General features: G+C 41.0%; 1 protein-coding gene and 1 pseudogene across 6 annotated transcripts in view; both read right to left on the bottom strand.

Annotated features, from left to right (window-relative positions):
* The window catches only part of RABGAP1L (RAB GTPase activating protein 1 like), an 812,491-nt gene that overhangs the window by 82,531 nt on the left and 710,169 nt on the right, over positions 1-19,791 (bottom strand). The window contains exons 1-2 of one of the 6 annotated variants that reach the window (XM_030887724.2): positions 11,054-11,176; positions 9,245-9,957 (exon numbers count right to left, since the gene is read on the bottom strand). The exons of the other annotated variants lie outside the window; for them this stretch is intronic. Coding sequence (XP_030743584.1) covers positions 9,245-9,355 — 111 coding nt within the window. The 5' untranslated portion in view covers positions 9,356-9,957; positions 11,054-11,176. Of the gene's footprint in view, positions 1-9,244; positions 9,958-11,053; positions 11,177-19,791 lie in introns of those variants that run through there. 6 annotated transcript variants of the gene reach the window in all.
* Positions 19,558-19,791, bottom strand: part of LOC115872334 — a 2,648-nt pseudogene continuing 2,414 nt past the window's right edge.

Raw genomic sequence — 19,791 nt, 5'->3', positions numbered from 1 at the left:
AGTCTATGAAAGCTAAGTTGAATCAATTGGAAAGACTTGACACATATGAGCAGTTAAATACACAAGTCACTATCGCATTAAATGGTGGCAGTCTCTTTACTAACGATGGAACACACATTATAAAAATCTCTGGCAACTTTCCCACTAGGATTGCATCACAAATTTATTAATTTATTGCTCGCATTACAGATTCCAGGATTCCTGGTGAAGAAACAGATCTATGTAATAAGAAAGAGGTACATTTAAAGAGGTACATTTAAAGGGGCTTCAAAAGTCTGTGAAATATGGAAAGATAATAGAAATTTTCCAAGAACTTTTGAAGCCCCTCAGACTTATGGTTTGAGTTAAATGTTTTAAGTTAGAATGTAGAGGATTTTTATGCCTCTGCTCCTGAACCGACTTTTTCTACGGTATTAACCAACCAACTATGGTTTCTTGGCAGGTAAGAAGGCTTCTACAATATATTAGCCTGCTAGAAATCCTACCGGAGCCCCGGTGGCATACTGTTTACTCATTGGGCTGCTAACTGCAAGGCCAGCAGTTCAAAACCACCTAGAAGGAGAAAGATGAGCTTTCTACTCCTGTAGAGTTACAGTCTTGGAAACCCCCAGAAGCAGTCCTTTCGACTCTGTCTTACAGGGTTGCTATGAGTAAGAATTAACTTGATGACAGTGAATTGTGCTTTGTTTTGTTTAATAAATCCTACTATGGGCATTACAGTCCACTTTTTGACCCTCATTGATAACCCAATTCACGCCTCCAATTAATTCTTTTTTGTCCTCATCACTCTACTTTACGTTGGTATTTAGCACACCTCTCCCCACTATCAAAACCAAACACACTTAAATGAGTCGATTCTGACTCACAGTGACCCATGGGACAGGGTAGAACTGCCCCTGTGAGTTTCCAAGATGATAACTCTTTAGGGAAGTAGAAGGCCCCATTTTTCTCCCTCAGAGAAACTGGTGGTTTTGAACTGCTGACCTTGCAGTTAGCAGCCCAATAAGTAACCACAACTCCTCTTCTCCACTATAGTAAAAGATTAACAATAAGTGCAGTAAAACTTGCAAAAGCCAGAACCTATGTAAGGCAGAAACCAGCCAGTGAAGGACAACAAATATTTTCCAACTAGAACTGCTAGAATAGTGTTAGGACTGCAACCTGTCAAAGGCAGAAAACTTTTAAGACCTTGCAAAACAAGGCCATCCTGACATCTTGCTCCCACCCATATCCTCAAGGCCAAGAACACCACATAGCACTTCATGGCAGGTTAGTGAACATTTTTGATGATTAAAATTGCAATTAAATATGTGTGGCTAAAACAAACAAAAACTTAAAAATGTCAATCACTGTGGACAAGCTATGATTTTATGAAACAGATCAATAAAATGTTACTGTTTCATAACAATTGTTCCTAAAATATATCCTATAAAAAGCATTCTGTTCTAGAGTATCAAATCAAGCCATAAATTCTCTCAACATCTAAAACAGCATTAAACACAGAGAAGTTCTAATTCTTTTAACAGAAGGTAGTTTAATAATCTCATATGTAATAGCAAAATAACATGAGTATATTTTTGTACGGTAAAGTTATTTTATAAACTTTTGCTAAAAGTTAACTTTATAATTTGAAAAGGAACGTGTTGAATAATAGCAACACACTTGAAGTACCTGAGTAATGCAAAAGATTAATGAGTTCAGCTGCTAATCAAAAGGTTGGAGGTTCAAGTCTACCAAGAGGTATTTCAGAAGAAAGAATTTCTCTGTTTCCTAAAACCCTATGGAGCAAAGTTTACCTCTGACATGCATGAAGTTGTCAAGAGTCAGAGTCAATCCAAAGGCAGCTAGGTAGTTTTTAATACACGTGTCACTTACTATGAGCAAGGTAAGGAGCCCTTGTGGCTGAAAGGCTGGTGGTTTGAACTCACTGGTCACTCTACAGGAGAAAAGACCTAGCAATATTCTCTCATAAAGATTACAGCTTTTGATGGTACCCCGCTATTAAAAGATACAGCATCTGGTGTCTTAAAGGCTTGAAGGTAAACAAGCAGCCATCTAGCAGGGAAGCAACAAAGCCAACATGGAAGAACACATCAGCCTGTGTGATCATGAGGTGTCAATGGGAATAAGTATCAGAAGTTCAAAAACAAGCGATCAAATTGACACGAAGGAACGTGGACAAAGTGGAGACCCAAAATCCACCTGTAAGATAATTGGACATTCCCTTACAGAAGGGCCACACAGAAGGAATGATGATAAATCTAGGTATTTCAGAAGAATATGAAGTTTAGCACTGATGAAACACATTATGTATCCTCTTTTATGGTCTTTGTTTTCCCTCATTAATCTTGTTAGACCTGCATATGTTCATTTGTATAATTAAGAGCATTAGAAGCAAGAAAGCCAAGCTAGATAAACATTCAGAAACAGTATCTGGAGTAATGATTCCCTGAGGGTACAGGAAGCAGGGGAGGGGGTAAGGGGAGCTGATAGCAATGATGACTGTGTAACCCCACTTGAGGGGAACATATAACAGGTGAATGGATACATTGGATGGTGTACAATACAGCAAAAAAAAAAGTACTAATAATATAATATACTAATACGAATTCCTTGGGGGATTGGGTGGGAGAAGGAGGGGATAAAAGGGAGCTGATATCAAAAAGTTCAAGAAGAAAGAAAGTGTGGTAGCAATTGTAAAAGTATGCTTGATCTAACTGAATTATGGATTGTTATAATATCTGTAGAAGCTCCCAATAAATTAATTTTTAAATTATACATGTATGTATATATATATATATGTGTCTGTGTGTGCGCACGCACACGCGCATGTGTGTATATACAGATAGATATAGATTACTGCTTAGGAAACCCCATGGGACAGTTCTACTCTGCCATACAGGATCTCCCTGTGTTGGAATTGACTTGATGGCACACAAGGACAACCATGTGCTATGTATTAAAAGTGTTTTATATATATTAGCTGTTCAGCCATCTTATAACTAAATCAACTCCATTACCAATGAGTCAAATTCTGACTCATGACAATGTCATTTGTTACAAACTGCTCCTCAGGGTTTCGTGACTACATCTTTATGAGGAAGATATGCTGACATAATGGGTTAAATGTTGGGTTGTTAAAACCAGCTGCTTTGTGCAAGAATGCTGAGGCTATCTGCTCCAGTAAAGATTTACAGTCTCTAAAATCTTAAAGACCAATTACACTATGAATCAGAATCAATACGATGGCAGTGAGTTTCTTTATGGAAGAAAATTTCCAGGCCTTATTTCTGTAGCACCTGTAAGTAGATTTGAACTGCTAACCTTTATGTTAGCAATTGAGCAAAAATTATTGATACCACCCAGGGAGTGTTAAGGTGTGGCTAATAAGACTCCAACTTCATACATAAGAATATCACCAACAGTAGGGTTAAGTAGCCTGCCTGAAGTCATAGGGTGAGTTGGGAGTGGAGTGGGATTTGAACTTACATAGTTTGGTTCCAGAATCTATGCTCAAAAGTTCTAACTTATACTGTCTCTAACACATACATATTTCTGTTTTAGAAATGAAAATACACGGAGCCAAGATTTTATAAATATATTTGAATGGTCATGAGAGTATGATTTACTTGCTAAATCTCAACATTTTGTTAAAGGACATCAATACATTTATAGCAATTAAAAGTTAGGGTCATAGGTTTTAAATGTTCTATTTCTCTTCAAACTGTCCTCCCACAAGACTTTTTTTTTCATGTATAAGAGAGAGCTTTATGTAAAGGTTAAGTGCACATCAAGAAAACATCCCAACCCAGTGCTGCCCAAGCCCACAAGTCCAACATTAAACCATATGTCTGACGCCGATCCACAAAATCCTCCTCTATCTCACAAAACACACACTATGATGCAGACTGCAGATAGAAAACTGAATCAGCTAATGTGTAAGCATCTCCGCTTTGGCAGAGGTCTCCACATGGCTGCTCCCACACCCTGGGCTGCATCAGGGTCTCTGAAAGATATTGTAAACTATTCAGCACTATGAGGATATACGGGTGACTGCTGATTGATTACAAATTACTTCCACAGGTTTCAAAAATGAGATGATTGTGTAAGTGACATCTTTGATGATGGTAAGGTAGGGGAAGACAGGAAGAAAAATTGTGTTAAGAGGAGGGCACGGACTCCCCCAGGGAGGGTGAACCAGATGGAGGGAACCAGTAGGTGAAGACTAAGTACTGAAGACAATTGCATCAATGATCCGTCCCATAAGACTTTTGTGAAACTTTTATTCTGTCATTAGTAGACTCTCTGGGGTTTCTAGAACACTACCACTATGCACAACTCTACCCAGTTATCTCCGAGTTGCTGCCTTTTTCCTCCGGTGTCTTATTTGTATTGTGACATCACTTCCCTCCCCAAGAAATTCATTAGATGACTGATGGGCACCTGGCCTACAGCTACTCCATTAAACTTTCTCCCAGAAATCTGGAGTTGGGATACAGGTGTGGCACTCAGTTCTCTGCATTTGGCAAAACGTGAGATCTAGATGCTGTGTGGCAGCCATGGGAATGACGCAGCAGAAACCTTGAGGGTAGGCCGATAACAGAGACTTGAAAAAAAGAAATTAATTATGATGGCAAGAATCAGGGCGAGTGCCTGCCAGCATCAGCCAGTACCACCCCCACTACCGGGACACATTTCTGCCCTTACAATTAAAGGACACACCCTGATGCCTGATGATAAATTTCCTTTCTTGTTTTAGATAGCTCATGGTTTTGTTACTTTTAGCAATAAGACTCCTAGCTCATATCAGAAGTGATAGACCAAATGGGGGAATATTTCGCTCCCTGTACTAAACAGAAATTAAAATGTTGCCAAAACATGAACATGCTAATTCACAGTGAGAATTTTTAAAGTTCCTATCATGTTTCTTTAAAATGTTAAAATGCATTTTGACATGTTTTATTCTAACTATTAAAATGTATATCCAGAGAAGCTTTAGAAATAAGTATATTGATTTTGTTATTACTTTCCCCATCTCTGGTACATGGACTTGCTCTGATTTTTTTTTTTTTCCAATTTGGCGTGCTCGATGAAATCTATGTGCCGGCCTGATACGGAGGAAGTAATTACAGAATGCTCATCCTCATCTTTCATTCCTAGAACAGAGAAACTGTAGCTCCCAGAAAGAGCTCTCTTCCTTTGCTGGCACTGTGCTGCTATTTTGGTCTCTGTCGCTTAAGAAGCTATAGCCAGGGCCAACACAGTATAGCCGCGTGCTTATCTGGCTGCAAGGCTTTCATGGCAGGCAGTGTTCTAAGCATAGAATAATCACCTCTCTCACGGAGATATAGATGGGAAAAGGGGAGAGCCAGAATGGGACGTTTTCTCCCTGATCCTCCAGAAATCCAACTTCCTCATCCTAGTTGGCATCACAACCACCTTTTCAATGTTATCAGGCATAGAGCTGATGGTAATTTTCAACTAAGCTCAATCATTAACTCTTCTCCTACTTGTATAGATAGGTCAGCCGCTCCTCCTTCCTACCAAATGCTACTGTGTCTGTCCAATGCTAGGAGTGTGTGGGTGTCAATGGTTGATGTGGTCAGCTCCTAAGTGAACGATTAAAGATTTGAGTCCACCCAGAGGAGCAGTTCTACTCTGTTCTACAAGGTTGCTATGAGTCAGAATCAACTCGATGGCGTGAGTTCGATTTGGGTTGACTCAGGCCTCCCTGTTGGGACAGCTGACACTATCTACTTAGTGGATGGATTACCCTATGTTAACTCCCTTCCTTAGGTCCTAATTTGCCTTCTCACCATCCGGTGGCTCAAACCCACAATCCTCTTCAAGACAGAAGGTGCCATGATTCCTGTAGGACCAATAGCCTGATAGCAAATCCCTAGTCATACTAAATTCAAACAGTGAAAATATAATTTGCCCCGGTGCTCCTATAGGCAGCCAGTTACAAACAAAATCCATTCCTAACTGTATCTTTAAGAATTTGTAGGTAAAAGAGACCAGGCTTCCACGGTTCATATTTAGCCTTACTTTAGTTCAAGAAAAGGTTCTAAGCCTTTCCAGTGATTTAAAAGCTGCACATACAACAAGTGAAGGTGACTGTGATACAGAATTTGTTGCCACAGGGTTGGTTCTGAAGCGGTGTAACCCTCGGCAGTTTACTGAAAGGTCAGCGGTTTGAACTCACCAGCTGATCTGCAGAAGAAGAGACACGGCAGTCAGCTTGAGTAGAGATTGCAGCCGAGGAAACCCTATGGAGCACTCTGCTGCGCTCCACAGGGCGGCTGGCTCTAAGCTGGAGTCGACTGCTGGCATTGGGCCTGGTTTCTTCAGTTTAGGGCTGGGTCCATCATTTCACAGCGAAGGGGAGCTCACATAACACTAAAGCGGGAGTTGTCGGTGCATCAGACACAGTCTTTTTCTTTTGCCCTCTTCCTCCCTTTTTCAGAAGGCATAGATGGCACTGGGCTGCTAACCACACAGCAAGCAGTTCAAAATCACCAGCTACCCTACATGATGAAGCTTTCTGGTCCTGGAAAGAGTAAGGTCTCAGAACCCGCAGCGACAATTCTACCATGTCCTACAGAGCTGCTAGGAGTCGGAAGTGACTTGCTGGCAGTGAGGTTGTTTGATTTTTTCGGTCTTATTTAGCCTGTCCCCACATCGCCATGGCATCTACGTGTCCCATTCTTTCCTTGAGGTTTTCTCCAGCATGCACAGGCCTTCCCTTATTAGGAGAGGAGGCAGTTAGAAAGCACTCTCACTGCACTCACCCATTCACAAGCGTTCCCTCATTTAATTCCAACAGTCATCCCACTAGGGAGGACTACTATTTCCCTTCTTTTTCAGAGGAGGAAACAGAGGTTAAGCAAAAATTAAGTAATTACTAATAAGTAAAGCATCTAAACATAAACTGAGACTGATGTAATTTTAACCCCACCTCCCGATTAGTTGCTGAATCTCTCTCTAAGCCTTTGTACTTGCTGCTCCACCTGCTCAGGAAGGTCCTACCTGCTTCTTCTGGTGGGCACACACCTCTTAGCCTTCAAAGCCAGTGCCCTCAGCCCTGTTGAGGGCTTCTTCCCAACTGCTTCCCCAGTGGTCTTACTTCCCACCTGGTGTCCTGCCCTAGGACAGTAAATGCCACCTCAGAAAGATCCGTTTTCCTCGTGTCTCCGACTGGCTTGTGAAGTATTCGTAGGAAGGAACAATCTAGTTATGCCCACTATACTGTGGCAATAAAACATTATTTTCAATGTTACAGACTGATCTTACTAACACATATCTGAAGGCAACTGTCATCTCACAGCCACTTTGTTGCCTGAAAAATGTTTCATAATTCAACAGAAAAGAAATGAATATTTAGCATTTAGTCGTTCAAGCATGCCAGAGTATGCATGGTCATGGGCTTGCTCACTCTTTACATATTAAATCATGCAGTTTGTAGTTAAATACATATCCGAAGCCTCCTTTGGAACTCATACTATGTAACGTGAAAGGTCTTTGCCTGTCTGTCTCTTGCACACATGTTCGGACACACATTCACACATATACTCTCAGCACGGGCTTCCTTGACGAAGGCCACTGGCCTCCTCCCTTCAGCTTCCCCTGTCCTCTGCCTGGACCATTTAACAACTCTCTGCTTTTTTATCGTTTCCCTTTGGCCTGGAACACTCCCCCAGAGATCTGAAGACTCTGCTTGGACCTTTTAAGAGGATCTTGACAGGAGCACAGTAAGAAATGAACATTTTTGATAAGTTTCCATGGTGGAATTTTGAAATCAATTTCTGGAGCGAAGCTTAAAGTTTACCCACCCAAAAATGCTAAACTCATAGCGGTTTAGTCCGTTCCAGCTCACAGTATCCTTCTAGAGCAGAGTAAAACCGCCCCGTACGGTTCCCAAGGCTGGGACCTTTATAGAAAGACTGCTTTGTTTTTTGTTTTCTTGGAGTAGCTGTTGGGTTCAAAACCACCCTCCAGACCTTTCAATCAGCAGTAGGAGCTCTTAATCACTGCGCCATCAAGGCTCCTCTGTTCTCATACATTCTTTCACTCTGCTGCTTGTGATAAGTACTATTAAGTGTAATTAACAAGAGGTTACCGCAACAGTCAGAAAAGTTTGGTAAAAGGTATGGATCAGAGTTATCTAAAATAACTCCTTGCCCATGTGACAGTGACCTTCGCGGAAATCCAGACCAAGCCTGCAGCTGTCCAGTTGAGTCTGACTCACAGCGACCCTGTGGACAGAATATAACTGACCCATTGGGTTTCCGAGACCAAAATCTCTACGAAGCACACTGACTCACCTTTCTCCGATGGAGTTGCTGACAGGTTTGAACCACAGCCTTATGGGTAACAGTTTACCAACACTTCCCCACTACACTACCTGGGCATCTTTCTACATAAAAACTCAAAACTCACTGCCAGTGGGTCAATTCCACAGTAGCGATCCCATAGGACAGAGTGGAACTGCTCTTGGGGTTTCAGAGACTTTGTGCGAATATACAGCCTCATTTTTCACCATGGAGAGACTGGTAGGTTTGAACCACTGACTGTACAGTTAGCAGCTCAAAATGTAGCCCACTATACTATCAGTAGCAAACACACACGCACACACGAACTTTACTTCCTACACAGGAACAGTTATGTCAGGACATGTGCACTAAGGCCTTTAGGAAATGGTGGGGGGAAAAAATCAAACTCTAAATCACAAACAAAATAGTACTAGCAGTTCCTGTCATAAGAGTTCCTCTTACATTAAAAAAGAGAGAGAGAGAGAGAGTTCCTCCTACTATTAACTTAAGGTCCATAAAATTATCTTGTGTTTAGCTGCCTAGGTGCAAGTTAAAGGCCCACAGTGGGAATGTTCTACTTGGAAAGGGTTGACTTACTGGTATGTAAATTTGGTAGCCCCCATTTACATAATCACATTAATTCAGGGTAAACAATTGGGACAAAGAGATGCTTGCCTAACAGCCTTCTCAACCTCAGGACAAATGAAAGCATTCACTTATGTATCTAAGTGTTTCTGTACATAAACAGTTGAAAACCTGTTGACCGTGTTGCCGCTACTTGTAAACACAAAGCCAACAACAATACTTCTACTTTAATTCCTTAGAAGCTAATGCCTCAATGGCTACAGAAGTATAACTATCATATTAGAAAAGGTAAAAGAGAAACAAGCAAAACCACACAGCCCCAGAGTAGCGTTCAAGGCACAACCTACCATAGGCCTGGGCTTGCTGATGGCCACCAGGCTGGTGAGGAAGTCTTCGTCGTGCAGCTGGCTGAACACATGGGCGTCATAGGCTACCATAATGGAGATTTCTTCCATCATCTTGCCAGCTAGCTTCCCCCACCCCCCACAGTAGCAGCTGCTGCACCAGCTCCAGACCAGACTATCCAAGGAGAAATCCTAATGCAGCTCAGTGTCAATGCCCACACCCACCTGAGCGAGAGGGGGCGGAGTATCCAAAATCCAAAAGTAAAATGAAAAGTAGCTGCGAACGCAGGCTTGTCTAGCACTCCATTTCCAGTCATAAACTGCAGGGCAGTCTCTTATCTAGACAGAAGTGTATACCGTAAACACCTTCCACATTCTTTACGAGGGCAGCTAGGAAATCCAACTTGGGAAAAGCTACTTTAAACTTCAGAAAAAAATATCCCGTAGTGAAAAACCCCAAACAAAACTCTTTAATTTTAGGTTCTTGGCAATTCAAGATTTTTATAATAGTTCATCTTCTTACTTCAGTATTTCTATGAAGATTCCTCTTCTTGAAGAAAGTGGGTTTTCTGAAAAGTTCTTAGTGTTATTTTTTTCACATTCCAGGAAAATACATGATCACTTTTAATTTTTCAGAATTTATCAAATCTTTGATGCAGTTAAAAATTATCTCCTGGAGTATGGAAACAATGATTCTTTTTCCCCTTTGAATGTTTCTGTTAAAAAAAGAAGTATCAAGATATAAAATTGAAATGGGGGTGAAATAGCAATTAATAATCCTCCCTTCCCTTCTCCCTAAAAAAAAAAAAACCACAAAATATTTTAAGCAGTATTTTTTATTTTGAGAACTTGGGTTTTCTGTGGTTATTCAGAAAGACAAAGGTCTCATTTTTAAACTGATCATTTTTCTCCCAGAGATAAAAGTTTTGTTTTTATAGTTGAGGTTTCTTTTCGTTTCCCAGATCAGCAAATAAATAACCCTAACTGCCATTGTGCCTTTGCCATGGGAAGCGTTTTGTAAAGTATCGCTGTAGACCATAAATGAACCATCCCTCTTCCTGATGAAGTTTGAAAGCTGCCCACAATTATCACTACAAATTTGCCTAAATTTTCCAACAGGAAAGACAATGTATGCTAAGCCCATGAAAAAAGTTATAAGCAAATGGAAACGAGAGGGAGAGTGGCAGCTAGAGCACCTTCAGAATTAAGCTAATGTCTCTGCTTTTTAAAGAATGATGTGATGCTGTGGCTTTATGAGAAACAGAAATCAGTTTGCCAATGTTTGTAGAAAACAAAAACGAATGCAGCTATTGGCTACATGAATCCTCATTACCAATAGCAATAGCACCTTGTTTGGGGTTTGTCTGCTTTTCAGAAAACAGACTCATAATGAGATCTATAGTACCTCTTTCCCCCTTGTTTTGCTAAAAGATCTTCATTTAAATTATCAGTGAAATTGCAGTTCTATTCATATGTAAATAAAGGTTTACCAAGTGGCATAGCATCCCAGATTTTACACAAATACACACATACACACACACACACAGCAAGAGAAAGGGGGAAAAACACCTTATTGCTAGGAAACAGAAACAAGTCTAATAGGCTTATTTGAGGGGAAAAAAAAGGGCAATACTTTAAATAAATCCTCAAAATTAAAACAGGTTCAAACTGTGCCTGACCCTTGTTAAAGCCAGTGAATTATTTTTTCCCCCTACAATGCAGCTTTGTCTTTTAAGTCTGTGGTTAAAACATTTTTTCCCCAATCATCTTTATCGCTAACCTGGTTTTAAAAAACCAGAAAACAGTTCATACCTTTAAATTTCTTTTGATCTTTCAGAAGCACGTTAAATTATACTGTGATCCTCTTTCATGTAGTCACTAGCACAAGGTTTCCGACTTATCTTGCAGCAGCACCACTTTCTATATGTGAACGCAATTCCTTGGGCTTTCATATTTTTCTGTGCTACAGTGACTCACAGCTTCCTCACACGGGTATCTGAATAAGGTGTGCTGACAAAGACACCTGTTGCGGAAGGTAAAGAAACGACTTCCCATAATGCCTTACTCCCTGCTGGCAACCGCCCAGGGGCAAACAGGAATTATAACTGCATTTGAGCAGTCCCCTAGGCACCCTGGGAGAGCCCGATCAGTGTAACAACAGGTAATGTTCCTGGTTGAGAAGAACACTTATAATCCAGGAGAAAAGGAAACGGAAACATTACCACCGAGTCTAGGTGATGTGTATTGAACTCATAAAACATTCAAGGCACCAAAGCCTTCAGTGCAAAACACCTTCAGAAACATAATCAAATACTGTACGGACAGCTTTAATGCTACATAAACACAGAAACTAACAACTTTAAAAATAGTCTTTTAAGAATTCTATACAAGTTCTTAAATATTTTAACAGCTTCTAATTTATTACCTTCCAAAGACTTTCTAATTAGTCACGATGGCTAGAATTGTTAATAATTCATTTCTAAATTTAAGGAGATTCTTCATCACAGCCACCAGTACTTACACTTTCCCAAAGTGATTTGTGCCCTTCGTTTCTTTGGTCACCCATAAAATGCTCAAGTTTTTCTTTCAGAGTTGGGAGGGGGAAAAAATCAAGGGCTTTAAAATTATATACTTACATATGAGGAGGCTGCAAAGTTGGTGGAAATTGCCATTTTTCCACTAACTTTTCGAAGTCCCTTCATACTGGAAGTTAAGAGGAAAGTGTCCTTTCTGTAGGTGCTCTTTGAAAACTGGTTATTTTTAAAATATTCACTGTACTGTTTTGTTTTTCCTCTCTCACTTTTCCCAAGGCATTTTCTCTGGACTCAGAAATAACAGTAAACCAGTTCCTTCCCACACCTCTGCAGCTACTCAATGCAGCCCCGTGAGGTGACATGCATTTCTTTACACCCCAGCAGGGCAGACAGCCCTGCCCACTTTCTAGCCTTTCCCCGTGCATACAGACCCACTGAGCCCCACCGTACTTTACCATCTCAGCCACTCTTCACTTCACACCTTGCAGCTCAGAAGGGCGGGGTAGAGGGAGTGGAGGTGTACCAGGAAGGGATAGGGATGAAGATCAAGGGGTGTTTTGCTAAACCGTTTTCTGCTAAACTTAACAAGAGGAGGGCTGTCTATAAAAAATGGGCAATGGGTAGGGAAGCACACATTCCTTACAACCAAAAAAGTGTGTGTCCCCCCACCCCCATTTACACTAGTGCTCTGTCTCAGGGCAAGTCATTTGACCTTAGTAGGTTTCAACTTCCTCAAGGGTATGTAAATTGAGAGGGATAGATCAGTGGTTTTCAAAGTGTGCCCAGGAAGAGTCAAAAACAATGTGCCCTGTTTCCCTGCTGGGGTTCACTGGGGGAGGGGGAAGGCAGAGGTGGGATTACCCTTTTAGTCTATATGAATAAGAAACAAATGGTAACATTACTCCTACATGTCCCAACAAATTTACTCCACTTTGCACCCTAGTTTGGATGCTAATATCAACTCTTTTGCCTGTAAAAGAGGACTCAGTGACAATTGTTATACCTTGTATTAACCCTATTTTTAAAAAATAATTTTATTTGGGGCTAATACAACCCTTATCACAATCCATACATCCATCCATTGTGTCAAGCACATTTGTTGCCATCATCATTCTCAAAACGTTTTTGAGCCCTTGGTATCAGTTGGTCATTTTTGCCCCTCCCTCCACATACTCCCTCCTCACAAACCCTTGATAATTTATAATAAATTATTTTTTTCATGTCTTACCCTAACCGATGTCTTCCTTCACCCACTTTTCTGTTGTCCATCTCCCAGGGAGGGGGGTATACACAGATCTTTGTGATCGGTTCCCCCTTTCTATCATACCTTCCCTCCACCCTCCCGGTATCGCCACTCTCACCACTGGTCCTGAGGAGTTCATCTATCCTGGATTTCCTGTGTTTCTAGTTCCTATCCATACCAGTATACATCCTCTTGTCTAGCCAGATTTGTAAAATAGAATTGGGATTATGATAGGGGGGTGGAGGAGGAAGCATTTAAGAACTAGAGCAAAAGTGTATGTTTCATCCTGTCTGGCTTGTCTCCTCTCCACGACCCTTCTGGAAAGGGATGTCCAGTTCCCTACAGATGGGCTTTGAGTCTCCACTCCACACTTCCCCTCATTCACAATGATATGATTTTTTGTTCTTTGATGCCTGATACCTGATCCCTTCGACACCTCATGATTACACAGGCTGGTGCACTTCTTCCATGTGGGTTTTGTTGCTTCTCAGCTAGATGCCCACTTGTTTATCTTCAAGGCTTTAAGACTCCAGACGCTATATTTTTTGACAGCTGGGCACCATCAGCTTTCTTCACATTTCCTTATGCCCATTTTGTCTTCAGTGATAGTGTCAGGAAGGAGAGCATCATGGAATGACAGCGTAATAGAACAAAGTGTTCTTTTATTGAGGGAGAACTTGGGTGGAGGCTCAATGTCCATCTGCTACCTTAATACTAAACCTATAAATATATGCACATAGATCTATTTCCCTATATTTACATATGTACATGCCTGTATTTAGATCTCTATAAATGCCATTTGCCTGCTAGTTCTTTCCTCTATTTCCTTTTACTTTCCTCTTGTCCCACTATCATGCTCAGCCTTCATTTGCATTTCAGTTAATTCCTCTCAGTTACATTGCCCTTGATCAAGTCCTACCAGGCCTCCTACACCCTCCTCGCCACTGATTTTGGATCACTTGTTGTTCCCTTGTCCTTGGATTGTTTAACACCACTTCTTTCCCCCCCCCTCCCCCTCCCCCATGTCATCCCCACCCCCCAGTCTTTGGTCCCCTTGTTTTCTTCTCCAAATTGTTTATCCCACCTATCTTATCTCGATAGACCTGCAGAGATAATAATATACACAAAAACAAGACAGAGTAAAACAAAGCAACAAATTAAACAAAACAACCAAAAAAAACCCCAATGATAAAAATAAAAAGTCTGTAAATAGTTAAAGGACTGTTTATTGACCTTTAGGAGTGTTTTCCAGTGAGTCTGATGGGGTGCCAGCCCAGGCCCCACAGTCTATTTTTGGTATTCCCTTGGGACTTCGTTGCTCTGTTCCCCTTGCTGTTCTGTTGCATGCCCTTAGTGTTTTGCCTCGGTGTGGTTGGGTCAGATCAGGCGCAATTCCCATACTGTGTCTCCAGTGTTGTCCCCTGTAGGGATATGGGTAACTGAGGGATGTCATGTCTTGTAGTGGGGCCGGCCATATGATCCTCTCTGTGGATTGGCTACTCTGAGCAGGGATATCGTCCTCTGGGTTTGGTGGGCCAGGATGTGCTCCACTCTCTCTTATTCCCCATTCATTTGCTCCTGTGTGCTCTGATCAGACATGTCCCTCTTCCTGAGTTGTAGCTTCAGTGCTGTCCTCTGAAGTAAATTTTTCAGGGGGGAGGGGCATCTGTCCATGTAGTTGGGATTGGGGCCAGCCCCTCAGACCTCTCTACTGGTACTAACCCTATTTTTACAGACCTTGTATTCAGAGGCCAAAGTGAACAAAATAATTTGCAAAAGGTTTCTTCAGATTTGTTAAAGGTAATGAATAAAAGATCCCTCCAATGGCTTTTAAAAAATGCTGTTTAAGGAATTGACACAGATTCAAATTGTCAACCTTTTGATTCGCAGCCAAGTCCCTTTTAGGTGACTGATTTGATGCCAAGAGTAATTCTAAGACTGTACACTCCTCTCCCTACCATTTGCATCGTATTTGTTGTTGAGAACATGCACAGCAGATAAGACACCAACTTAATAATTTCTACATGTATGACGGGGCTTCAAAAAATTGTGGAAAAATGGAATGAAGAGATAATAGGAATTTTCTATGAGCAAAACCAGTGACATGGATTACATCTTTTAGCCTGTGCAATCATTCTCGGGCCCCTTTTACAAATGGTTCCTTCCTCATTAGCTTGCACTATCAAAGTAAGATAGACTTTCCTATATAATCTTTGGAGTTGTGGTCAACTGGATCCTATATAGGCAGATCTTAAAAGAGCACAATGCTCAAGGCAGACATTCTTTCCTCAGCTAAACTACTGTTAGGGACTGTACATTTTAAGAGAAACACACTTACTGAGTCTGAGTCAAATAAACCCACAGCCTTCAGAGAACATTTATTCTCAAGTGTCAAGTTGAGAAACAACAAAAACAAAAATCAAGAAAGGCACAGGTAAGATGCAGACATTTTTCTATTACTGCCTTCTCCCCCAGTGCAGGAAAGCAGGTTCATCTCAGGGAGTCGGATTTTGTTATCAGTCAAATACCGTTTATTAAAAAAGGATCCCATCTCACGGTCTCGTGGCTTTTCCCATGTCTCAGGTTCTACTTGCTGAACATTCTCATCACAACAGTCATTAAAATCAGGTTCAGATGAAAAGGAGGACAAAACAACCGTGCCAGAAACATGGTCCAGAGGGCAGAGAGGTCTCCTGCGCACCTCCCCTGCCCTCCCCTAGCCTCCCGCCCAGCAGAACCTAGCACTCTGGCCTCAAGGGTCCCTCAGCTTAGTTCAAAGCTCTCCCGTTTTAAAAGAAGGATATGACCCACGAGCTATCGTAAATAATTCAGCATAAGCATTCCTGAGGCTTACATGACTCAATATGACCCAAGAATAATGGCTTTCTCTATGTACTTTCACATGATTTTAATTACAAGAGAACTAAGACTTTGCTTATTTACCCCTCACTTTGTAATTTTCCCCTCTGTGCAAACTCCGTGCACATTACTGAACTCTCTTGAAATGCTACAATAGTCTGAAAAGCTTATCTCTGTTGGTACGTCTATGGCTTCTCAGGTGAGGGATAAGTATGTAAAATCTTAGATTCTCTTGTAATTAAAATCATGTGAAAGTAAATAGAGAAAGCCATTATTCTTGGGTCAAATTCCAACCATTCATCACATTATCTTAACTATCTTTCCTAGCAAATGCTAGGCAAATTTAAAACCTCAGAAAGCACAGGTTCTTAAAAAACACGCCCAGAAGAAAAACCAGTGAGATATAAATACTTGCCTAACAGGTATACTAGGTATCTAGCTTCCTCATTTGCATCTCAAAGCAAAAGAAGGAGTGAGCGATAGACTCCAGATTAGTTGCAATGCTAACAGTTCAGCTTTTTACATCTCATTTGCAATTTCAAGATCCTCTGCCAACATAATCACAATAAACTAAAACACAAACCAACACCCACCCTACTCTCTCTCTCTCTCTCTTTTCCACTGCTCTTTTGGTTGATTCTGAGCCACAGTGACTCCACAGGACAGAGGAGAGGCTCACTCGCCAGAATTTCCAAGGCTATACATCTTCAAGGAAGCCGACTGTTACAGTCCCGCACAGGGACTGGTGAGTGCCAACTGCTGACCTTTCAGTTACAGCTGAGCTCCTGACATTAAATTTTAACTTAAAACAGGTGCTTCAAGTGTGCCAGCATTCTCGGATATTTGCTAGTCTACCCCCACACCTGCGTCTTAGAAATGCAGCGGGGCAGCTCTACAGGGTTGTTGAGTCAGCATCAGTGAGTCTGAGTTTTGAGTCTTTGATACTGTTGGCAAAGTAGAGCTAGAAATGTATGTGATTACAAAGACTGAAGTTTGCTTTCCTCACCTATTCCAGGTTGATAGAAGATGATATAATGGAGAAGAAAGTAAATTCAGTTCACCATACTTCAACAGTCCAATGACTGACTCAGGAAATCAATAAAAAAACCCAACTTGATGCCAACTCAATGACCCTGTAGGACAGGGTCCTTGAGACTGTAACTATTTACAGAGGAGAGGCTGGTGGATTTGAACTGCCAACCCTGTAGTTAGCCTAACTAGTGATGTCGGGAATAAAAGCCTTTAAATTTCCAAAAATGGATGATTTGTCTGGTCTCTAAGAATCCTTTCTTAATATTATCTCTTGCTGAAAATATGAACTAGAAACTCATATTGATCTAAAGGCATTATTTATAAGGCACTTGTAAATATAAAGAAAGACATACGACTGAAGACAAATTTGATCTGTTCCCAAAATACTGACAAATGCAAATCACAAATGAACTGCTGAATTAAAAAATGCAGCATAGACTGGGACATTATGTGAATAACTTGTCAGTGGCAGATTCCATGATATTCCCAAATCCTTAAACTACACCTGTTGGCCATTAGGTAGATTCTGACTCATAGAGGTCCTATAGGGCAGGGTGGAAATCTTCTATAGGGTTTCCAATTGGGTTTATAACAGCAGACTGCTAGATGGTTCTCCTGAGTAGCAGGTGGGGGTTTGAACCAACAACTTTTTGTTTGCCGATGAGCATGTAAACATTGAGACAAGGAATTTTTGATAGCCTTAAGAATAAATATAAACTGCTTAAATTACCAATAGTACAATAATGTTAACAAAAACCCTAAAGGGTATCATTATATGAAAACTCTTTTTAGATAAATGGCTTCATTGAAATTGCTTTCTGTATCCTTTAGGCAGACACTCTTTCTAATAGACTGGCAGATACCCTTCCCTTAAAGACATTTTCAAACATATTCATTTCAAGCTCTTCCACTGAGTTAAGACAGTATAACACAGAGTTTAAGAGTCGGGGCTCTAGGATCAGGGCCATAAGTTCGACTCCCATTCAAGGGAGGGGGGGGTCCAATGACCTAAAATGCAAACATATTTTATAGAGACCTCTTTTATTAAACTTTTAGCAGGATGAAGACAAACCATCCAGATGAGGGAAGGTATCAGCAAGATGTCATAATGGTGTCCAAAGGATTCACAGCCATGTGGCTAATTACAGTAAACAAAGGAAATTGTCACAAAATCATGGTTGGTGGCAGGTCAATTCATCACTGGCACAGGTAGGAAGGACTAGGAAGCAAGGAAAGGCCCTGAATGTGCTACCTACACAAATGCGGGTAAGAAGAGTTTGTAGGGTTAATTCTGGGACCTTTTGACCACCTGGCTACTTGATGGTCACGGCTATATACTCCGATTATTAAGCAGGTGACAGCACCTCTATAAATCATTGGGGGAAAGTCCCCTGAGAACAAGACTGATCCTCTCTGGACTGGCTAGGGGAGTTGTGATCTTCTTTCAAACATACACTGTCTGAAGGCAAAGCTGTTGAATTGCTGGTTCAAAGTCTGAAAGAACTCAAATGGAAGCTGAACTAAGAATAGAGTTAAGGCTCCCACTCCAAACCAAATGCTGTAGAACTTCAGCTCTAATACAATCTCTACCCTGTCATGTCATGCTTTTGGACAAAAACCTCACTTTGGGGCCTCAGATTTTTCATCTGGAAAAAAGAGTACATACAGATTCACCTTCACTAACATAATGCGTGTAAAGTGCCTCGTGGGCATTAGAGCTTAATCATTTTTTAATCATTTTTTAAAACAGTGGTTGTAATAACAGCATTAGCATGCCCAAGGCATTGTTTTTTTTCTTTTTCATTTGAATGAGCGTCTAATTTTTATATTAAAATTTAAATAATTTCTCTTACATTAGAGCTTAAATTCTGAGCACTAAGTTTGTAGAAGGCACTGGCTATAGTGAAAGCTCCAAATGTTATTTTGAATCTGTTCAAAGACTGAGCTTCCATCGAATTCCTCCTGCCTATTATATGGTAAAGGAAATAGCTTTGCTCTCAGGCAGAGTGTACCAGGACTACTACCACTCCCCTAGCCTAGGGAGGAGCAGTCTAGCCCTAAGGGACTTCCCTGGGTGTGCCTTGATAGGAGTTAGGGTACTAGAGTCACATAGTCTTGATGACCTTTGGAGAGGCCCTGAACCGGTCTTGTAAGTTTTTCTACGGAGATTAATATGTATGTTCTGATCATAGTTCCATTACCATTTCTGTAGTCCCACCTGCAACTGTGATGTATTGACCTGCCACTAATCATGCTTTAGGGACAGTTTCCCTTGTCTCCCATACCCTATTGAAGTGGCTGTGTGTCTGTAAACCCTTGGACGACATTATGGCTCGGTGTCACTGGTCTCCCCCATTGTCTTTGTCTTGTGTAAGAATTAATAAATGTGCTTCTATAAATTATATTTGAATTTGCGGCAACTTTTCTTTGCTAGAGTGTTTGCTATAACACTCTAGAAAGTGCTTATTTCAGATTTAAAAATTGATAATTAGAATCATCATAGAGATTATTTCTTTAGCCAGCTTGGTATTAAAAAAAAATACAGGATCATGAAAATCATAAAAGTGTTGTTAGTGGCTATCAAACTGATTCCAACTCATGGCAAATCCCATGTGTGCTAAGTGGAACTGCTCATTTCAAGGCTGCTTTTAGAGACTGATAGCCACCCTTATCTTCAGGTGCCTCTGGTGAGTTCAAACCACCAATTTTTCAGTCAGTAGTGCTTAAACATTTGTGTTTTCGACAGCTTAACAATTTGGGCTACAACTGCTCTTCCAATTTTGCCACAAGCTAAGAGATTACATTACTAGCTAGAGCAGCGGTTCTCAACCTGTGGGTTGTGACCCATTTAAGGGTCAAATGACCCTTTCACTGGGGTCACC

This window comes from Echinops telfairi, unplaced genomic scaffold, assembly GCF_000313985.2.
Source record: "Echinops telfairi isolate 266 unplaced genomic scaffold, ASM31398v2 ScPeMD7_7424;HRSCAF=8462, whole genome shotgun sequence".
Classification (NCBI taxonomy): domain Eukaryota; kingdom Metazoa; phylum Chordata; class Mammalia; order Afrosoricida; family Tenrecidae; genus Echinops; species Echinops telfairi.
Note: the sequence above shows the minus strand (reverse complement) of the source record. Positions and strands in the feature narration are given on the sequence as shown.